We start from the raw sequence: 14,257 nt of genomic DNA, 5'->3' as shown, positions 1-14,257 counted from the left end.
GTTGTCTGTGTACCTGGTCTGTTGGTATGTTGTCTGTGTACCTGGTCTGTTGGTCTGTTGTCTGTGTACCTGGTCTGTTGGTATGTTGTCTGTGTACCTGGTCTGTTGGTATGTTGTCTGTGTACCTGGTCTGTTGGTATGTTGTCTGTGTACCTGGTCTGTTGGTATGTTGTCTGTGTACCTGGTCTGTTGGTATGTTGTCTGTGTACCTGGTCTGTTGGTATGTTGTCTGTGTACCTGGTCTGTTGGTATGTTGTCTGTGTACCTGGTCTGTTGGTATGTTGTCTGTGTACCTGGTCTGTTGGTATGTTGTCTGTGTACCTGGTCTGTTGGTATGTTGTCTGTGTACCTGGTCTGTTGGTCTGTTGTCTGTGTACCTGGTCTGTTGGCATGTTGTCTGTGTACCTGGTCTGTTGGTATGTTGTCTGTGTACCTGGTCTGTTGGTCTGTTGTCTGTGTACCTGGTCTGTTGGTATGTTGTCTGTGTACCTGGTCTGTTGGCATGTTGTCTGTGTACCTGGTCTGTTGGTATGTTGTCTGTGTACCTGGTCTGTTGGTATGTTGTCTGTGTACCTGGTCTGTTGGTATGTTGTCTGTGTACCTGGTCTGTTGGTATGTTGTCTGTGCACCTGGTCTGTTGGTATGTTGTCTGTGCACCTGGTCTGTTGGTATGTTGTCTGTGTACCTGGTCTGTTGGTATGTTGTCTGTGTACCTGGTCTGTTGGTATGTTGTCTGTGTACCTGGTCTGTTGGTATGTTGTCTGTGTACCTGGTCTGTTGGTATGTTGTCTGTGTACCTGGTCTGTTGGTATGTTGTCTGTGTACCTGGTCTGTTGGTATGTTGTCTGTGTACCTGGTATGTTGTCTGTGTACCTGGTCTGTTGGTATCTAGTAGCTAGTTGGTATCTAGTAGCATCTGCTATTAGTTCTGTTCCACATGGGGCGGTGTTGCTATTGTTATTGCTATCTCCCTGCTCTTAATGTTTAATGGCTAATGATCGTTGTGTCTAATTGTGCTGAGTGGGGAGTAAATATAGCAGAATTACATTTACATTATAAAATATTGGTCTATTGGTCTATTCCCGTTGTATGTTCTCCTCTCTGAGAGAGACGGTAGGACAGCTGATGGTATTTGTCAGGTCCTGGGGGGAGTCTGTGTCTGGAAACTGCATTCAGTTGTGGGCCAGTGGAGGGTGAGGGGGTGTGTGATTCTGGATGGGGGAAGCAGGTGTCTAGCCCATGGCATAGATAAATAAACGTAGATGCCTCATTGGCCGTTGCGGTTCATTGGAGCGATGTGTCATCGCGGCCACAATATTTTGAGCAGAACCGTGCCTAGGCTCCTAGTCCTGCCCCATGTACTGTACTGAAGCAGGAGGTCTCTCCACTGTTCAAATCATCATAACTCACTGAATTCTCAACCGATTCTCACGAGGTTCGGTTTGTCATGAATGTCACATTTATGGTGTGACAAAATAAAAGATGGGGGCTTTCATATGAAAACATCGTTATCTTACAATGATAATGATAGTATTTGTTATAAAACAGAAAAAAGTTGTAGTCTCAGGTACTAGACATGTTTCTTGCAGTGAAGTTATGACGAGCTTCCCTGCATAATAATATCATTTCATTCTTAATATGAGCTTGAGCGCAGTCTCACCCGAGGACAATAAACTCCCAAATCCACTTGGTCTCCAAGTGCTTAGTTGAGCACACAAATACATGTGTTGTGTTGTTTCAATCCCTTGGAGCTAAACGATAAAGTTATCAGAACTCAAGCCAACGTGCACAATTAAGATTCTGGAATGGGGCCTGGCTGGTACAGTGTGTTCCCTCCCACCATCAACAAATAACTGTTAGATGACAAATCTGAGCTATAAAGTTTCAGTCCCTCTTCTGTCCTAGACACTGGAAAAGCTGTTATTGGCAGCTTGTTGTGGTTGACAAATATGCAATTAAAACTTATGTTTTTATTTTCATTTTGTGGACAACCGCATGGCTCAGAGGTGATTATCTTCTTGTATACCATGGCCACTTAGCAGCAATTAAAAGTTAAGTAGTGTTTGTTACTTTGTTCACTTTTTGAGTAGGACGTGTTTGTGTTGGCACCGTCTCATCGACCTTGGAATAAATGTTCGCACACTGCTCCAGCAACCCGGGAGAAGCCGTAGTAACGACCCCGAAATGAGTACCAGCTGGGTCATTCTGATAATAGCCATATCTTTTTCCTCAACAAAAACGGTGTATTATTTTGTTCTCCCAAAATGTTGAAAGTTATATTCAAATTCATGTAGTTTCTTAAGTATAGATTCCAGGTAATGTTGGCTTAACCCATTTTGGGTGGGAACCCCTTTTGGTGTTAGCATTATGTTATGCTTTAGCTATTGAACAATAGCAGATCTACATGCTCATAGCGCGCCACCGAGTGGCGCGCTACGAGCTTGTAGGTCTGCTATTTTTGAAAGATCGACTGCCATAGAAACATAGCTTTTTCAGAAAACTGTCAGGATGTAGAAGACATTTTTAGAATCTGATCTCAGGTCAAATTAAGTATAGATTCCAGGTAATGTTGGCTTAAATAACACACAACATGTATCAAAGGAGCACTTCACCTATTTTTTACTTTATCTTCATATAATTTTCCCTCACTAATGCTCAACACCTGCATGCTGAAGTCTGCTATTCCGACTCGGTACATTACTAAACCTGTCCCTAAAGGTCTATTCATAGTCCAGTTTTTGGTAACAACCGTAAACTACAACATGACGTTGCCGAAAACTCGACTATGAATAGGCCATAACCCTATCCGCACGTGGAAGCCTCATACTGTATTTTGAATAGGGGTGCGTCAGAATGCCACTCTGTCCCCAATGGCACCATTTATGTGACATCTTATGGACCAGCTTGGAAATTCCAAGCTAATAAAAACTACAGCCTTTCCTCTTCCTAGAAGGTTAGCAAGCTGAAATAAAAGCTATTCTTCTCGCATTCATTAAAGCTTGTTTTACATTACACATTACCAAACCTGCCTATCGATGATATCACTGGTAGGCTGGTTTCTGAACTGTCCAAAGCACACCAATGAGATAAAGAGAACAGAAATGGTGACATCCTATAACTAATTTACTGCCGATATCGCCTTTTGAGTGAGCGTCCAAACGCCCTCTGCGCTGAGCTCGCCTTTTGGCGAATTTTTCAGAATAAAGACACTAGAGTGCCAAGCAGATGGGCAGATGTCACTCTGAAGACGTGCATACACGTCCGAGGCACATCCCGGTTTTAATTGAGAGGACGTGTATGCATGTCCTTAGCATCTCTTTTGGCTTCGATGAAAAAATAAATAAATGCCGGAAATGAAAATTCTGCTGGCTCATGCTGTCTGTGGGAAGGTTGGTTTTTAGAATCGTAATATCTCGGGTTCTTCTTTTTGGCTCAGAACAAACTTGATTTGCGCCTCATTTCTCTAAACTATATGATCCCGGTTACAAAATGTATTGGGTTTTGGGTGATAAAATAACAATCGCAGCATTCCTGACTCTTGGTTTCCGAGTGAAATGGCATTCAAACTGAAGGTGTCCACCGTTGACACCAGATAGGCAGATGTGCCTGGAATGTCCAAAACTGTTAGTTGTTGGGATTCAAATGGTAGCATATATTACAAGAAAAAATAAGAAATTATAATATGGAGATAAGAGGTTTCTGCCCGACAGTGACGATACACATTTAGAACTGCAGCCATACAGATATCTGATGCAGTATGGAGTCAGTACTGTATTATATGTACAGATATCTGATGCAGTATGGAGTCAGTACTGTATTATATGTACAGATATCTGATGCATTATGGAGTCAGTACTGTATTATATGTACAGATATCTGATGCAGTATGGAGCCAGTACTGTATTATATGTACAGATATCTGATGCAGTATGGAGTCAGTACTGTATTATATGTACAGATATCTGATGCAGTATGGAGTCAGTACTGTATTATATGTACAGATATCTGATGCAGTATGGAGTCAGTACTGTATTATATGTACAGATATCTGATGCAGTATGGAGCCAGTACTGTATTATATGTAGGGATGCACCGATCCGGCTTTTTGGCATTCGATACCGATTTCGATACATGGGGGTCCAGTATCTGCCGATACAGAGTACCGATCCGATACCCCCACAAAGAAACGTAATAACCTATTAAGCTGTATGCCTCACTGTGTGGAGTCTGGAATCATTATTTTGTTTAAGGCAACATCAAGGCTTGACTTAAACATTACTTTCCCAACTTTGTAAAACAAAATGTAACAAACACACATATAAATGCACTGAATTATTTATTAAATAACTGTGCAACAATTAGACCAGATTAATGTGTGCGCAGGCTAGCCTGGCTGCATTCCACAGTAATACTACACTGCTGTGTCACAGAGGAGGTAGAGTTGTTTTCATACTGTAATTACACATAATTATCGGATCGGATCGGATAATGGATCGACCACCGATCCGATACCCGATCTAGAATTTTAGCCTGTATCGGCGCCGATCTCCGATACGAGTATCGGATCAGTGCATCCCTAATTATATGTACAGATATCTGATGCAGTATGGAGTCAGTACTGTATTATATGTACAGATATCTGATACAGTATGGAGTCAGTACTGTATTATATGTACAGATATCTGATGCAGTATGGAGTCAGTACTGTATTATATGTACAGATATCTGATGCAGTATGGAGCCAGTACTGTATTATATGTACAGATATCTGATACAGTATGGAGTCAGTGCTGTATTATATGTACAGATATCTGATGCAGTATGGAGCCAGTACTGTATTATATGTACAGATATCTGATACAGTATGGAGTCAGTACTGTATTATATGTACAGATATCTGATGCAGTATGGAGTCAGTGCTGTATTATATGTACAGATATCTGATGCAGTATGGAGCCAGTACTGTATTATATGTACAGATATCTGATACAGTATGGAGTCAGTACTGTATTATATGTACAGATATCTGATGCAGTATGGAGTCAGTGCTGTATTATATGTACAGATATCTGATACAGTATGGAGTCAGTGCTGTATTATAATGTCTCCACTGTCTCTTCCAGGTGGAGGACACGGAGGCTCGCCGTCTGTTCCAGCAGATCATCTCGGCGGTGGATTACTGCCACAGACACATGGTGGTCCACAGAGACCTCAAGCCCGAGAATGTCCTGCTGGATCACAGCAAGAACGCCAAGATCGCAGACTTTGGTAGAGTTCACACCGAGAGCTCTGCTCTCCTCTCCTCTCCTCTCCTCTCCTCTCCTCTCCTCTCCTCTATCGCTTGTCTAATTCTAATTGTTATAGGTGAAAACACAAATGGGCCAGTTGTAACGCCACCTTACAACTGGCTTATTTGAAAATGTTCAAGTGGCATTTCTTCCTCTGCCTAGTGGGAATCTGCATGCAAAATCTCCCTCAAATGATTCATGATTTGAGGCATTTTGTTTGAAAACGAACCAATCCTGCAAACTTCGGAAGGCAATTTAGCCAAAGGGGATCAGAAGTAGATGTGAAAGTGGCAAGCTTCAACAGAGCCAGGGGAGAGGTCTCCTAGCAACAGGCAGGACTCATGTTGTCGTCAGGCAGAAACCTTGTATCCCCATTCAACTTTTCTTTATGTTTCTTCATAAATTAACGCCCTACTTCATCATACTGCACAAAAGTACCAAAAATAGCAGATCTTCAAGCTTGAAAGTAAAAGTGGGTTATGTGTTTCCGTGGGTAAATATTGAACCAATTAAAAAGTAATAACAGGATCTTGTGACTAAATAATATCTACTGTACATTGGATCCATCTTGGAACACAGGTTCTTCCCATTTTCTGAAATGGGGAAAAATACAAGCTTTTCCCACCGCGCACAGCGACAATATCAAATCTGGCAACTATCGTAATCATCACTACTTTGGATCCACTGGAAAACACGTTTTTCCATTTCCTGAAAAGTACAACGCTTCTTATGGTCACATGCAAGGTTTTCCCAGCTCGCACAACGGCCGATATCCAATCTGGCAGGACGCCTTGAGGCCCCAGTGTCATCTGATCACCAAGGGAGAGCGAGAGGTGGGGGGGGGTCACAGCGGGAGAAATGTTATGACTAAGCGCTAAGGACGCCAGTACACGGTGTGAGAGAGCAGGGACACTCCGACAGGAAGGAGTTCTAGGAGATAAAGGCTAAGGTCAGTGCTGTTGGACATGGCAGACTGGCGTTTAGCCTTTGGTGGCAGGTTCATCCAATTAGATGTGCCGTGTGTTCGGGGCTTACAGGCTTGGCTCGTCAAGCAGGGATAAAGGTATCCGTGTGGGGCCTACTGTACAGACTAGTAGTAACACTCTCATGCTGCGTTCGCACGCTGGCACAGCTACAAAGCAACAGTACAGTTCTATAGAGCATTTGAGTTCTGACGTCACTCGATCGTTCATCCCTTGGGATGAACGAGTGACGTTTTTCTCTATGGATAATAACATTGGGTCATCTTAAAAATCATCTCATTGTGGTCCAAAAATATTCAACTGTCTCTGTGATATTGTATCGTTAACGATAGTCTGTCTCTGGTGAACATTTTACTAATTCTGCGGCAGTAACATTTGCATTTTCTCGCCGTCAGTTGACGCTTCATGTCCATTAGCTCTGGTCCATAGCATTTTAAGGACTTCTCCTTAACGCTAAGGGACTTTCGAACCCCTGCGCACACCTCACAGGCTGCACAGCCTCTCGTCTTCAGTAAAATAAAAATAAAGTACACTTTGGCTACTCACCAAAACAAAGACTGTTTTGTGGAGTTGAAAGCCTACATTCCTTAGTGGGAACACTCTGAGCACCCCACCTCACGGCTAAAATACACTTTTTGGGCCAAAACGTAAAATAATCCACTGGGCGGAGACACACTTCCTGGATGAGCAATGTTTTGACCCAACAGTGCCTACCACGTTGCAGAGCCGAATAACACCCAATGAGACTAGTATGCGCTCCTGTTATTCCTCTAGCTCTAGTTTCGCCTTCTAGACACGTTTGGAGCTTGTTGATGACTTGTTCATCACTATATGACTTTGTATCTTTCGTATCGGCCAGTGTGAACGAAGCAGCATCACCCTTTTATTCTACTTGCCAGCCCATAGAGCCCCATTGTGAACCCGGACATGTTGAGTACAACAAGGTTTTATGTTAGAAATGTTGAGTATGGGTCCCCAGCATGTAGAAACTGATGTTATAAATGTTGAGTATGGGTCCCCAGCATGTAGAAACTGATGTTATAAATGTTGAGTATGTGTCCCCAGCATGTAGAAACTGATGTTATAAATGTTGAGTATGGGTCCCCAGCATTTAGAAACTGCCGGATGCTAACTTGCATAATATGTTGAGCAATTTTCATAATTGGCATAATTTGACCATACCATTAACAACCTATAGAAGGCAAAAAATGCAAAATGTCGTCATGCTTTATGTAGCATGTGACGTGTCAAACTAGGGGGTTTCCAAGCATTAGTTTGTGATGATAATATACTAAAGTAAACACCATGGATGGAGGTGTGTGATTGATGACCTGAGTCCCGTTGTCTTGTGATTGGCCTACAGGGCTGTCAAACATGATGTCAGACGGCGAGTTCCTGAGGACGAGTTGCGGATCACCCAACTACGCTGCTCCAGAGGTCATCTCAGGGAGGTGTGTGTGTGTGTGTGTGTGTGTGTGTGTGTGGTTTAGTTATTTTGTTACATAACAACAATATGGTAAAATAAATACAGAAAGCAATACTTCAATAAGAAACAATATTAGTTGCATACAATAGTTATATATTTACTGTACAGTTTATCTGGGTGCCTGTAGCAGCATGTCTGTCTCTGTAGCAGTTGTGTGTGTGTATATATAAATATGTACACACACACACACACACACAATCCCAATCCCATACACACACATCTCGTTGCTCTTGGCAGAAACCTTTGGAGTTTGTTCGTAAATTAACTCCCTACATCCGGGTTCCCCAATAGGCGGCCCGTGGGCCATTTGCGCATTAAATGGAGGTCAGTCTGCCTATGCATGTCAAACTGGGCATCCTTTTCAAATGGGGTCTTGCCCTGAAAATGAATTTTCAGAGCAAGACCTCGACCTTGCGCGTGCGGACTCGGCCCCCAGCCTGGTACCCTAGTCAAAATATGGCCCTTGAGGAAAAAGTAATTGGGGAACCCTGCCCTACATGATCATACTAGTACCAACTTAAGTCACACAAAAGTATCACAAGTAGCTGATCTACAAGCTCCAAGTGTTTTGGACATATGAGGTTTCCACCGACGGCGACGACATGTCAGATTGTAAATGGTAAATTCTGTGTCTTTGTGTGTGTGTGACCCTTTGCTTGTGATGCTTGCTGCCAGGCTGTATGCAGGTCCAGAGGTTGACATCTGGAGCTGCGGGGTGATCCTCTACGCCCTGCTGTGCGGCACCCTGCCCTTCGACGACGAGCACGTCCCCACGCTGTTCAAGAAGATCAGGGGAGGGGTGTTCTACATGCCCGAGTACCTCAACCGCTCCGTGGCCTCGCTGCTCATGCTCATGCTGCAGGTGGACCCTCTGAAGAGGGCCACCATCAAAGACATCAGGTACCGTACTACGCACTCAACCTTCACTGCAGTTTTAATGTCGTCCACGATAACTATCTTGTCTAAATAACTAAATTGTCTAAAATGTTAGGGAGGACTATAGTGGAGAAGAGATCCAGTAGAACTAAAAGACAAGACGTTTGGTGGTGCTCGGGTGTTGTGCTCTGGAAATAGCAGATCCACAAGCTTGAGTGTGTAGTTTGGCTATTTCCCGCAACCAAGTGTAAAATCTGCTGCCAAAATATCTTTTGTCGACATGTTTTTTGTCGACAAAATAAACTGTAGATTTAATTTGGTTGGGAGTGGCTTATCAGCCAGTGACACAGTAAGAGAACATGAGTGAGGACGGAGGGGGGCTGTCTGACAGCGCTGTCACACCCTGCTCATGAAGAGAAGCAGCAGGGACAGAAACAGACCCACGTGCAGATGGTGCACGATTTATAATCAGAGTCGTCTTATATTCTGCACAATACGGTATTTGTAGTATCTACAAAAACATTTGTCCATACAATGCTAAATTGTATGTTCTCAGCTTTACTTACAAAAAGTACTACAGACTACAAATGTTCTTATCTATCTTTAACATTTCTACTGGAAAATAAACACAAGATGACCAGTCTTTTGCACAGTGAGGAGCATCCCTAGAACATAATCCGTTGTTCAAAAAGATCACATTTATCCAATTATTCTTTTAACTTAGTATGATGACAAATGACACAGACAAAAGTCTATAAAACAAAGATCCCTTGATTTATTCGCAAAGATTTTAGAGCATCGATTGCAACTGTGATGAATAAAATAGAGGACATTATTAATCAACACCTGCTTGCAATCTGTTGTTTTCCCTTCTCTGCCAAACCACTTATGAAGAAGAACAGACTGTGTGCCTCTATAAACTCATTATAGACCTTGAATCTTGAATCTTTATTTACGGTAAACATATTTTCATATAGAAAGGTTTTGGTGCATAATTTGTACTAAACCTACATTATTCATATATACTTACGCATGCACTTATCAGAAATGTATACAGTAGATAAGAATATACAATAAAAAAGTGTGTTTTTGAGTCAGATATTAGTTCTGAACTCACATACAGTGCAAACATAGATTGAACAGATATTCTATGCTAGTATCGCAAAGCGAGAGTTTTGATGCTATCGGTCACAACATACTGGAAAACTGATTACTGTTCTAAATAAAAGACCATTGATACCTGGATTCTTTTTTAGATTTGCTGTATTTCCCATGTATCCCCATTAGCCATGGCCATTAGTATTGCTGGGGTGTGGGGGGGGGGGGGGGGGGGGGCAGGGCAGATGAAAACATGCCCTACTTTGTCGCATAAGAGTGTCAAGCTACCGTAGTGAAAATAGTCAAACTGCAGGCTCACAACACATTGCATGGTGAAACTTGTAGGTCCGATTGGCTAGTGTCACTGTTTTATAAATATTTCATTTAATTTCCTCTAAACTGTGCAAAGTAAAACAATAAATATATTTTTTGCTTTGTTTCCACCCGACGGCAATGATGTACAACAACTATGGTTGAAATCAAATCACACTTTTGTAATGGAGATTATGTAATGGGTGTTTTAATTTAGCTGTAAATATTATTAGAATGTATAATTTTTTTGTATTCGATTGGGTGTTTTTTAAACTATATACTGTATTATTTTTTAAATGTCTCCTGTGGACAAGTGGTAACACACTGTAAACAATACATCTACAAGTTGTACAACTGTGCAATGAGCAATGTAATGGTTATGTCCATATCAAATGAATAAACATAAACATTATCCTGATATATATATGTCTGTCTGTCTGTGGTGTTGTTTATCAGGGAGCACGAGTGGTTCAAGCAGGACCTGCCCGGCTACCTGTTCCCTGAGGACCCGTCTTATGACGCCACCGTGATGGACGAGGAGGCGGTCAAGGAGGTGTGTGACAAGTTTGAATGCACCGAGTCTGAGGTCATGGCCAGCCTGTACAGCGGAGACCCACAGGTAGGCTCACCTCACCTCACTGCCTCACTGTTCCTGAGTGTTAATGTAGGCTCACCTCACCTCACTGCCTCACTGTTCCTGAGTGTTAAGGCCTATTCATAGTCTGGATTTTCGGTGGTAAGGTGACCACCGCTCTGGTGGTGAGCTGACCACCGGAGCTGAAATAACGTTGAGCGGTGGTGAGTAAAAACAGAGAGAAGGGCTGGAGCGGTGGCGGTGGTTTGCTCTTCACCGCGGCTCGTGACGTCATGTTGTAGTTCGGTGGTCACCCCACCACCGTAAATCCAGACTATGTATGAGCCTTCAATGTATGAATGAGAGAATATAAATGGAACCGAATGCGCCTGGTGCGATGGTACCAGACAGTGCCCGACGTGTCACCACCAGCACTCTCCCCACTCACATACAGTATACTGTAGATGTGCATAGTTGATGTAAGTCGCTTAGTTTGTTGTTTTACAACACCCTCTGTTGGACAAATCTGCTGACAGATTGACAGAGTGGCAAACAGGCAGAGATGTGGCTTTTGGGAGGGTTGACACTGTATGGGTCTTGCATAACCAGACATATGGGAGATCTCCGCCTCCCAACCTGGGTGGACACTAGCCCTGGTCCAGTGCATTAGCGAGTTCTCACTAACACCCTGCCAGGAAAGCCTCTGCTGCTCACGGGTAAAAATTCCACTGCCGTGGGAGGGATCCAACTTGGGCATAAAATGACACAAAATAGAGCGCCCTCTGCAGATCTGGTCAATGGGTAATTTATGTTGACCAGCTCTGTAGAGGGTGCTCTGAAGAAGATATTTTGTTTTATTTTATGCCCAAAAAGTATATTATACAGAGAAGCTGAGAGGCTTCCCAGCCTGGAGAATAGACTTTCACAAAAACTTTGTTCCGGTGATTAGCGCAGTAGTTTTGTTTATTTTTGGTAAAGTTGGACCCCTCCCACGGCAGTGGATTGTTTTTTACCCGTGAGCAGCAAGGGCTTTCCTGGCAGGGCGTTAGTGATTACTCACTAACGCATTGGACGAGGGCTAGGTGGACACAAGTCTGAGATTGACATAAATAAGAGTGTTGCTCCATAACCAGTGCAAAGACCGTTGGCGGTTGTTCATATTGGGGCGGTATGAGTCAGATTGTCCGCTCTGGGTGTAGTTGTAGTAACAACACTGACTTTAGATGGCTTATTAGGCGGAGATCTGCAGGTTGTCTTAACTATTAAGAACGATACAGTTATGTAAACAAAATAGAAAATACATATTAATTTGTATTATCGTCATTGTTATCCTGCTCCTGAGTGTGACTGGCCGTTAACCAACTTTAACTGACAGTGCAGTGCTAGAAAAACTCCATTCGTGAATTGTAATAATCCGTGTTTCTCTTCTCTCTCCACCGCCTCCAGGACCAGCTTGCCGTAGCCTACCACCTGATCATAGACAACCGGCGCATCATGACCCAGGCCAGTGAGTTCTACCTGGCCTCCAGCCCTCCCCAGGGCTCCTTCATGGAGGAAGGCATGCCCCTGCCCCCCGGGGTCAAGCCCCATCCGGAGAGGATGCCCCCGCTGCTGGCCGACAGCCCCAAGGCCCGCTGTCCTCTGGACGCCCTCAACACCACCCGGCCCAAGCCCACCACGGTGAAGAAGGCCAAGTGGCACCTCGGCATCCGCAGCCAGAGCCGGCCCTACGACATCATGGCCGAAGTGTACAGAGCCATGAGACAGCTCAGCTTTGACTGGAAGGTAAAAGGGATAGACATGAAGTGGACCATTTCAAAATACCAAATGACATTCATACAGTACATACACAGGCTCTAATTACCACTAAAAGGCACACTTACTTCCTTTTTCACATGCATGAATGCATGCATGCACCTCAGAGTGTTTGGAATCATTACTGTTTACTGGACATCTCGTGTCCGCGTAGCTCAGTTGGTAGAGCCACAAGGTCATGGGTTCGATACCGGGCTCCGCCAACTCACCGTAAAAGTCGTGCGGTGAGTGCTGGATGGAGCTGATTTTAGGTGTGGCGCTCCACCTCCCCTATCCTTCTCCTAGGGGTCTAGCGCATTGAGAACCAGACATTAATTCATTTTTCATTCAGTTTTGATGCCGCCAAGCGTTTTACTGCCCTCCACAGGTCGGGAGAAACCTCATAATAAATTTATTTCTTCCGTGCAAATTATTTATAGTGCCTTAATTATCCCCCTGCTGCCATTCCTTTTCTATTTCTCATCCCCTGTTGGCTGAGTTGGCACAAAGCACTCTTGTCAGAGTATTGCCCATCTCTCCACAACCTCCTGGCTGCGTCAAGCGTCATTTTAATCCATTCTGACTCGCGAGGTATTTGTACAGCACGGACCGGTTCAATCACAACCATGGCAATGAAAGCCCCTCAGGATCCTTTTGCTCTGCCACACATTCGTTTCCCTCCAGAGATCAGATTCTAAAAATGTCTTATACATCCTGACAGTTTTATGAAAAAGCTATGTTTCTATGTCAGTCGTACTCGTTCTTCGATTTTTCTAAAATATCAGACCTACAAGCTCGTAGCGCGCCACTCGGTGGCGTGCTATGAGCTTGTAGATCTGCTATTTTTCAATAGCTAAAGCATAACATAATGCTGACACCAAAAGGGGTTCCCGCCCAAAATGTGTTAACGGCATCAGTGTTATGACATTCCATTTTCCTTCCTCCTCATCCTATTCACCTCTACTTCCTTGACTCTTTTTGGACATTGCATTGCTCCTGTATGTTGGTTCCCGTCGCAGTTCACGCACTTTGGTTGTCTCTGCTCTTCGTCACATTCCCCAACACAATTCATCTTTCCACATGTCTTGCAGATCTACTTTCAGCTCGACATACCGCGTCCACATGCCCATACGCTTGATACCCCACTAATCACTTGGTTTTACTCCTAGTTGGAAATATTTCACTCAGACATCCTCAAACTCTGTGATTCCCAACATTTCTTCCAATTGCTGTTTTGTTCTACACTTGACACCCCAAGCAGCAAAGATGGAGTTCTCCGTTCAATCAAATGGTAGCGCTCAGGACAGAGATTGATAAAAGGACGGAGATTTATTGATGTCAAAACCGATCGCATCGCTCCACAGGCTTGGAGCGTCTGTTGCGCAACATTCGATGTTATTTTCCTGGTTGGACGTCATCGAAAATGCCCCCCCCCCATTTTAGCTGATGAGACCGTTTTGTTTGACATTTCTATCCCTAAAATAGCCAACCTACTGGAGATGTTGCATTATTTCGGTCAACGTAAAATGTTGCACAGAGTTGCAACAATGTTGTTCAGGGGAGTTATCTCCATAAACTGTCACGTTTTTTTCTATCCTAAAGCTACAAAGTTGTAGCACATGGGTAGAGTTAAAGGTAAGAAAACAATTCTCCTTTAATGAGTTAAACAGGAACACACACGCACAGTATGAATGATTCTCTATTGTCTGCTTTGTAAGGTGGTGAACCCGTACCACCTGCGCGTGCGGAGGAAGAACCCAGTGACGGGCAACCTGGTGAAGATGAGCCTGCAGCTGTACCAGGTGGACAACAGATCCTACCTCCTGGACTTCAAGAGCATCGATGG

The 14,257-nt window shown here is 43.7% G+C and overlaps 1 protein-coding gene across 2 annotated transcripts in view; it reads left to right on the top strand.

The window, feature by feature from the left end:
* Positions 1-14,257, top strand: part of prkaa2 (protein kinase, AMP-activated, alpha 2 catalytic subunit) — a 30,394-nt gene that overhangs the window by 9,277 nt on the left and 6,860 nt on the right. For both annotated transcript variants that reach the window (XR_014569408.1, XM_083767734.1), the window contains exons 4-9: positions 5,124-5,268; positions 7,635-7,722; positions 8,433-8,657; positions 10,500-10,662; positions 12,064-12,402; positions 14,130-14,256. Coding sequence is in view for 1 of the 2 variants with exons in the window: in XM_083767734.1 (XP_083623860.1) it covers positions 5,124-5,268; positions 7,635-7,722; positions 8,433-8,657; positions 10,500-10,662; positions 12,064-12,402; positions 14,130-14,256 (1,087 nt within the window). In the remaining variant the exon portion in view is untranslated. The remainder of the gene's footprint in view (positions 1-5,123; positions 5,269-7,634; positions 7,723-8,432; positions 8,658-10,499; positions 10,663-12,063; positions 12,403-14,129; position 14,257) is intronic.

This window comes from Protomyctophum parallelum (assembly GCF_964188405.1).
Source record: "Protomyctophum parallelum genome assembly, chromosome: 6".
Lineage (NCBI taxonomy): Eukaryota > Metazoa > Chordata > Actinopteri > Myctophiformes > Myctophidae > Protomyctophum > Protomyctophum parallelum.
The sequence above is the reverse complement of the archived record's forward strand: the minus strand, read 5'-3'. Positions and strand labels throughout refer to the sequence as shown.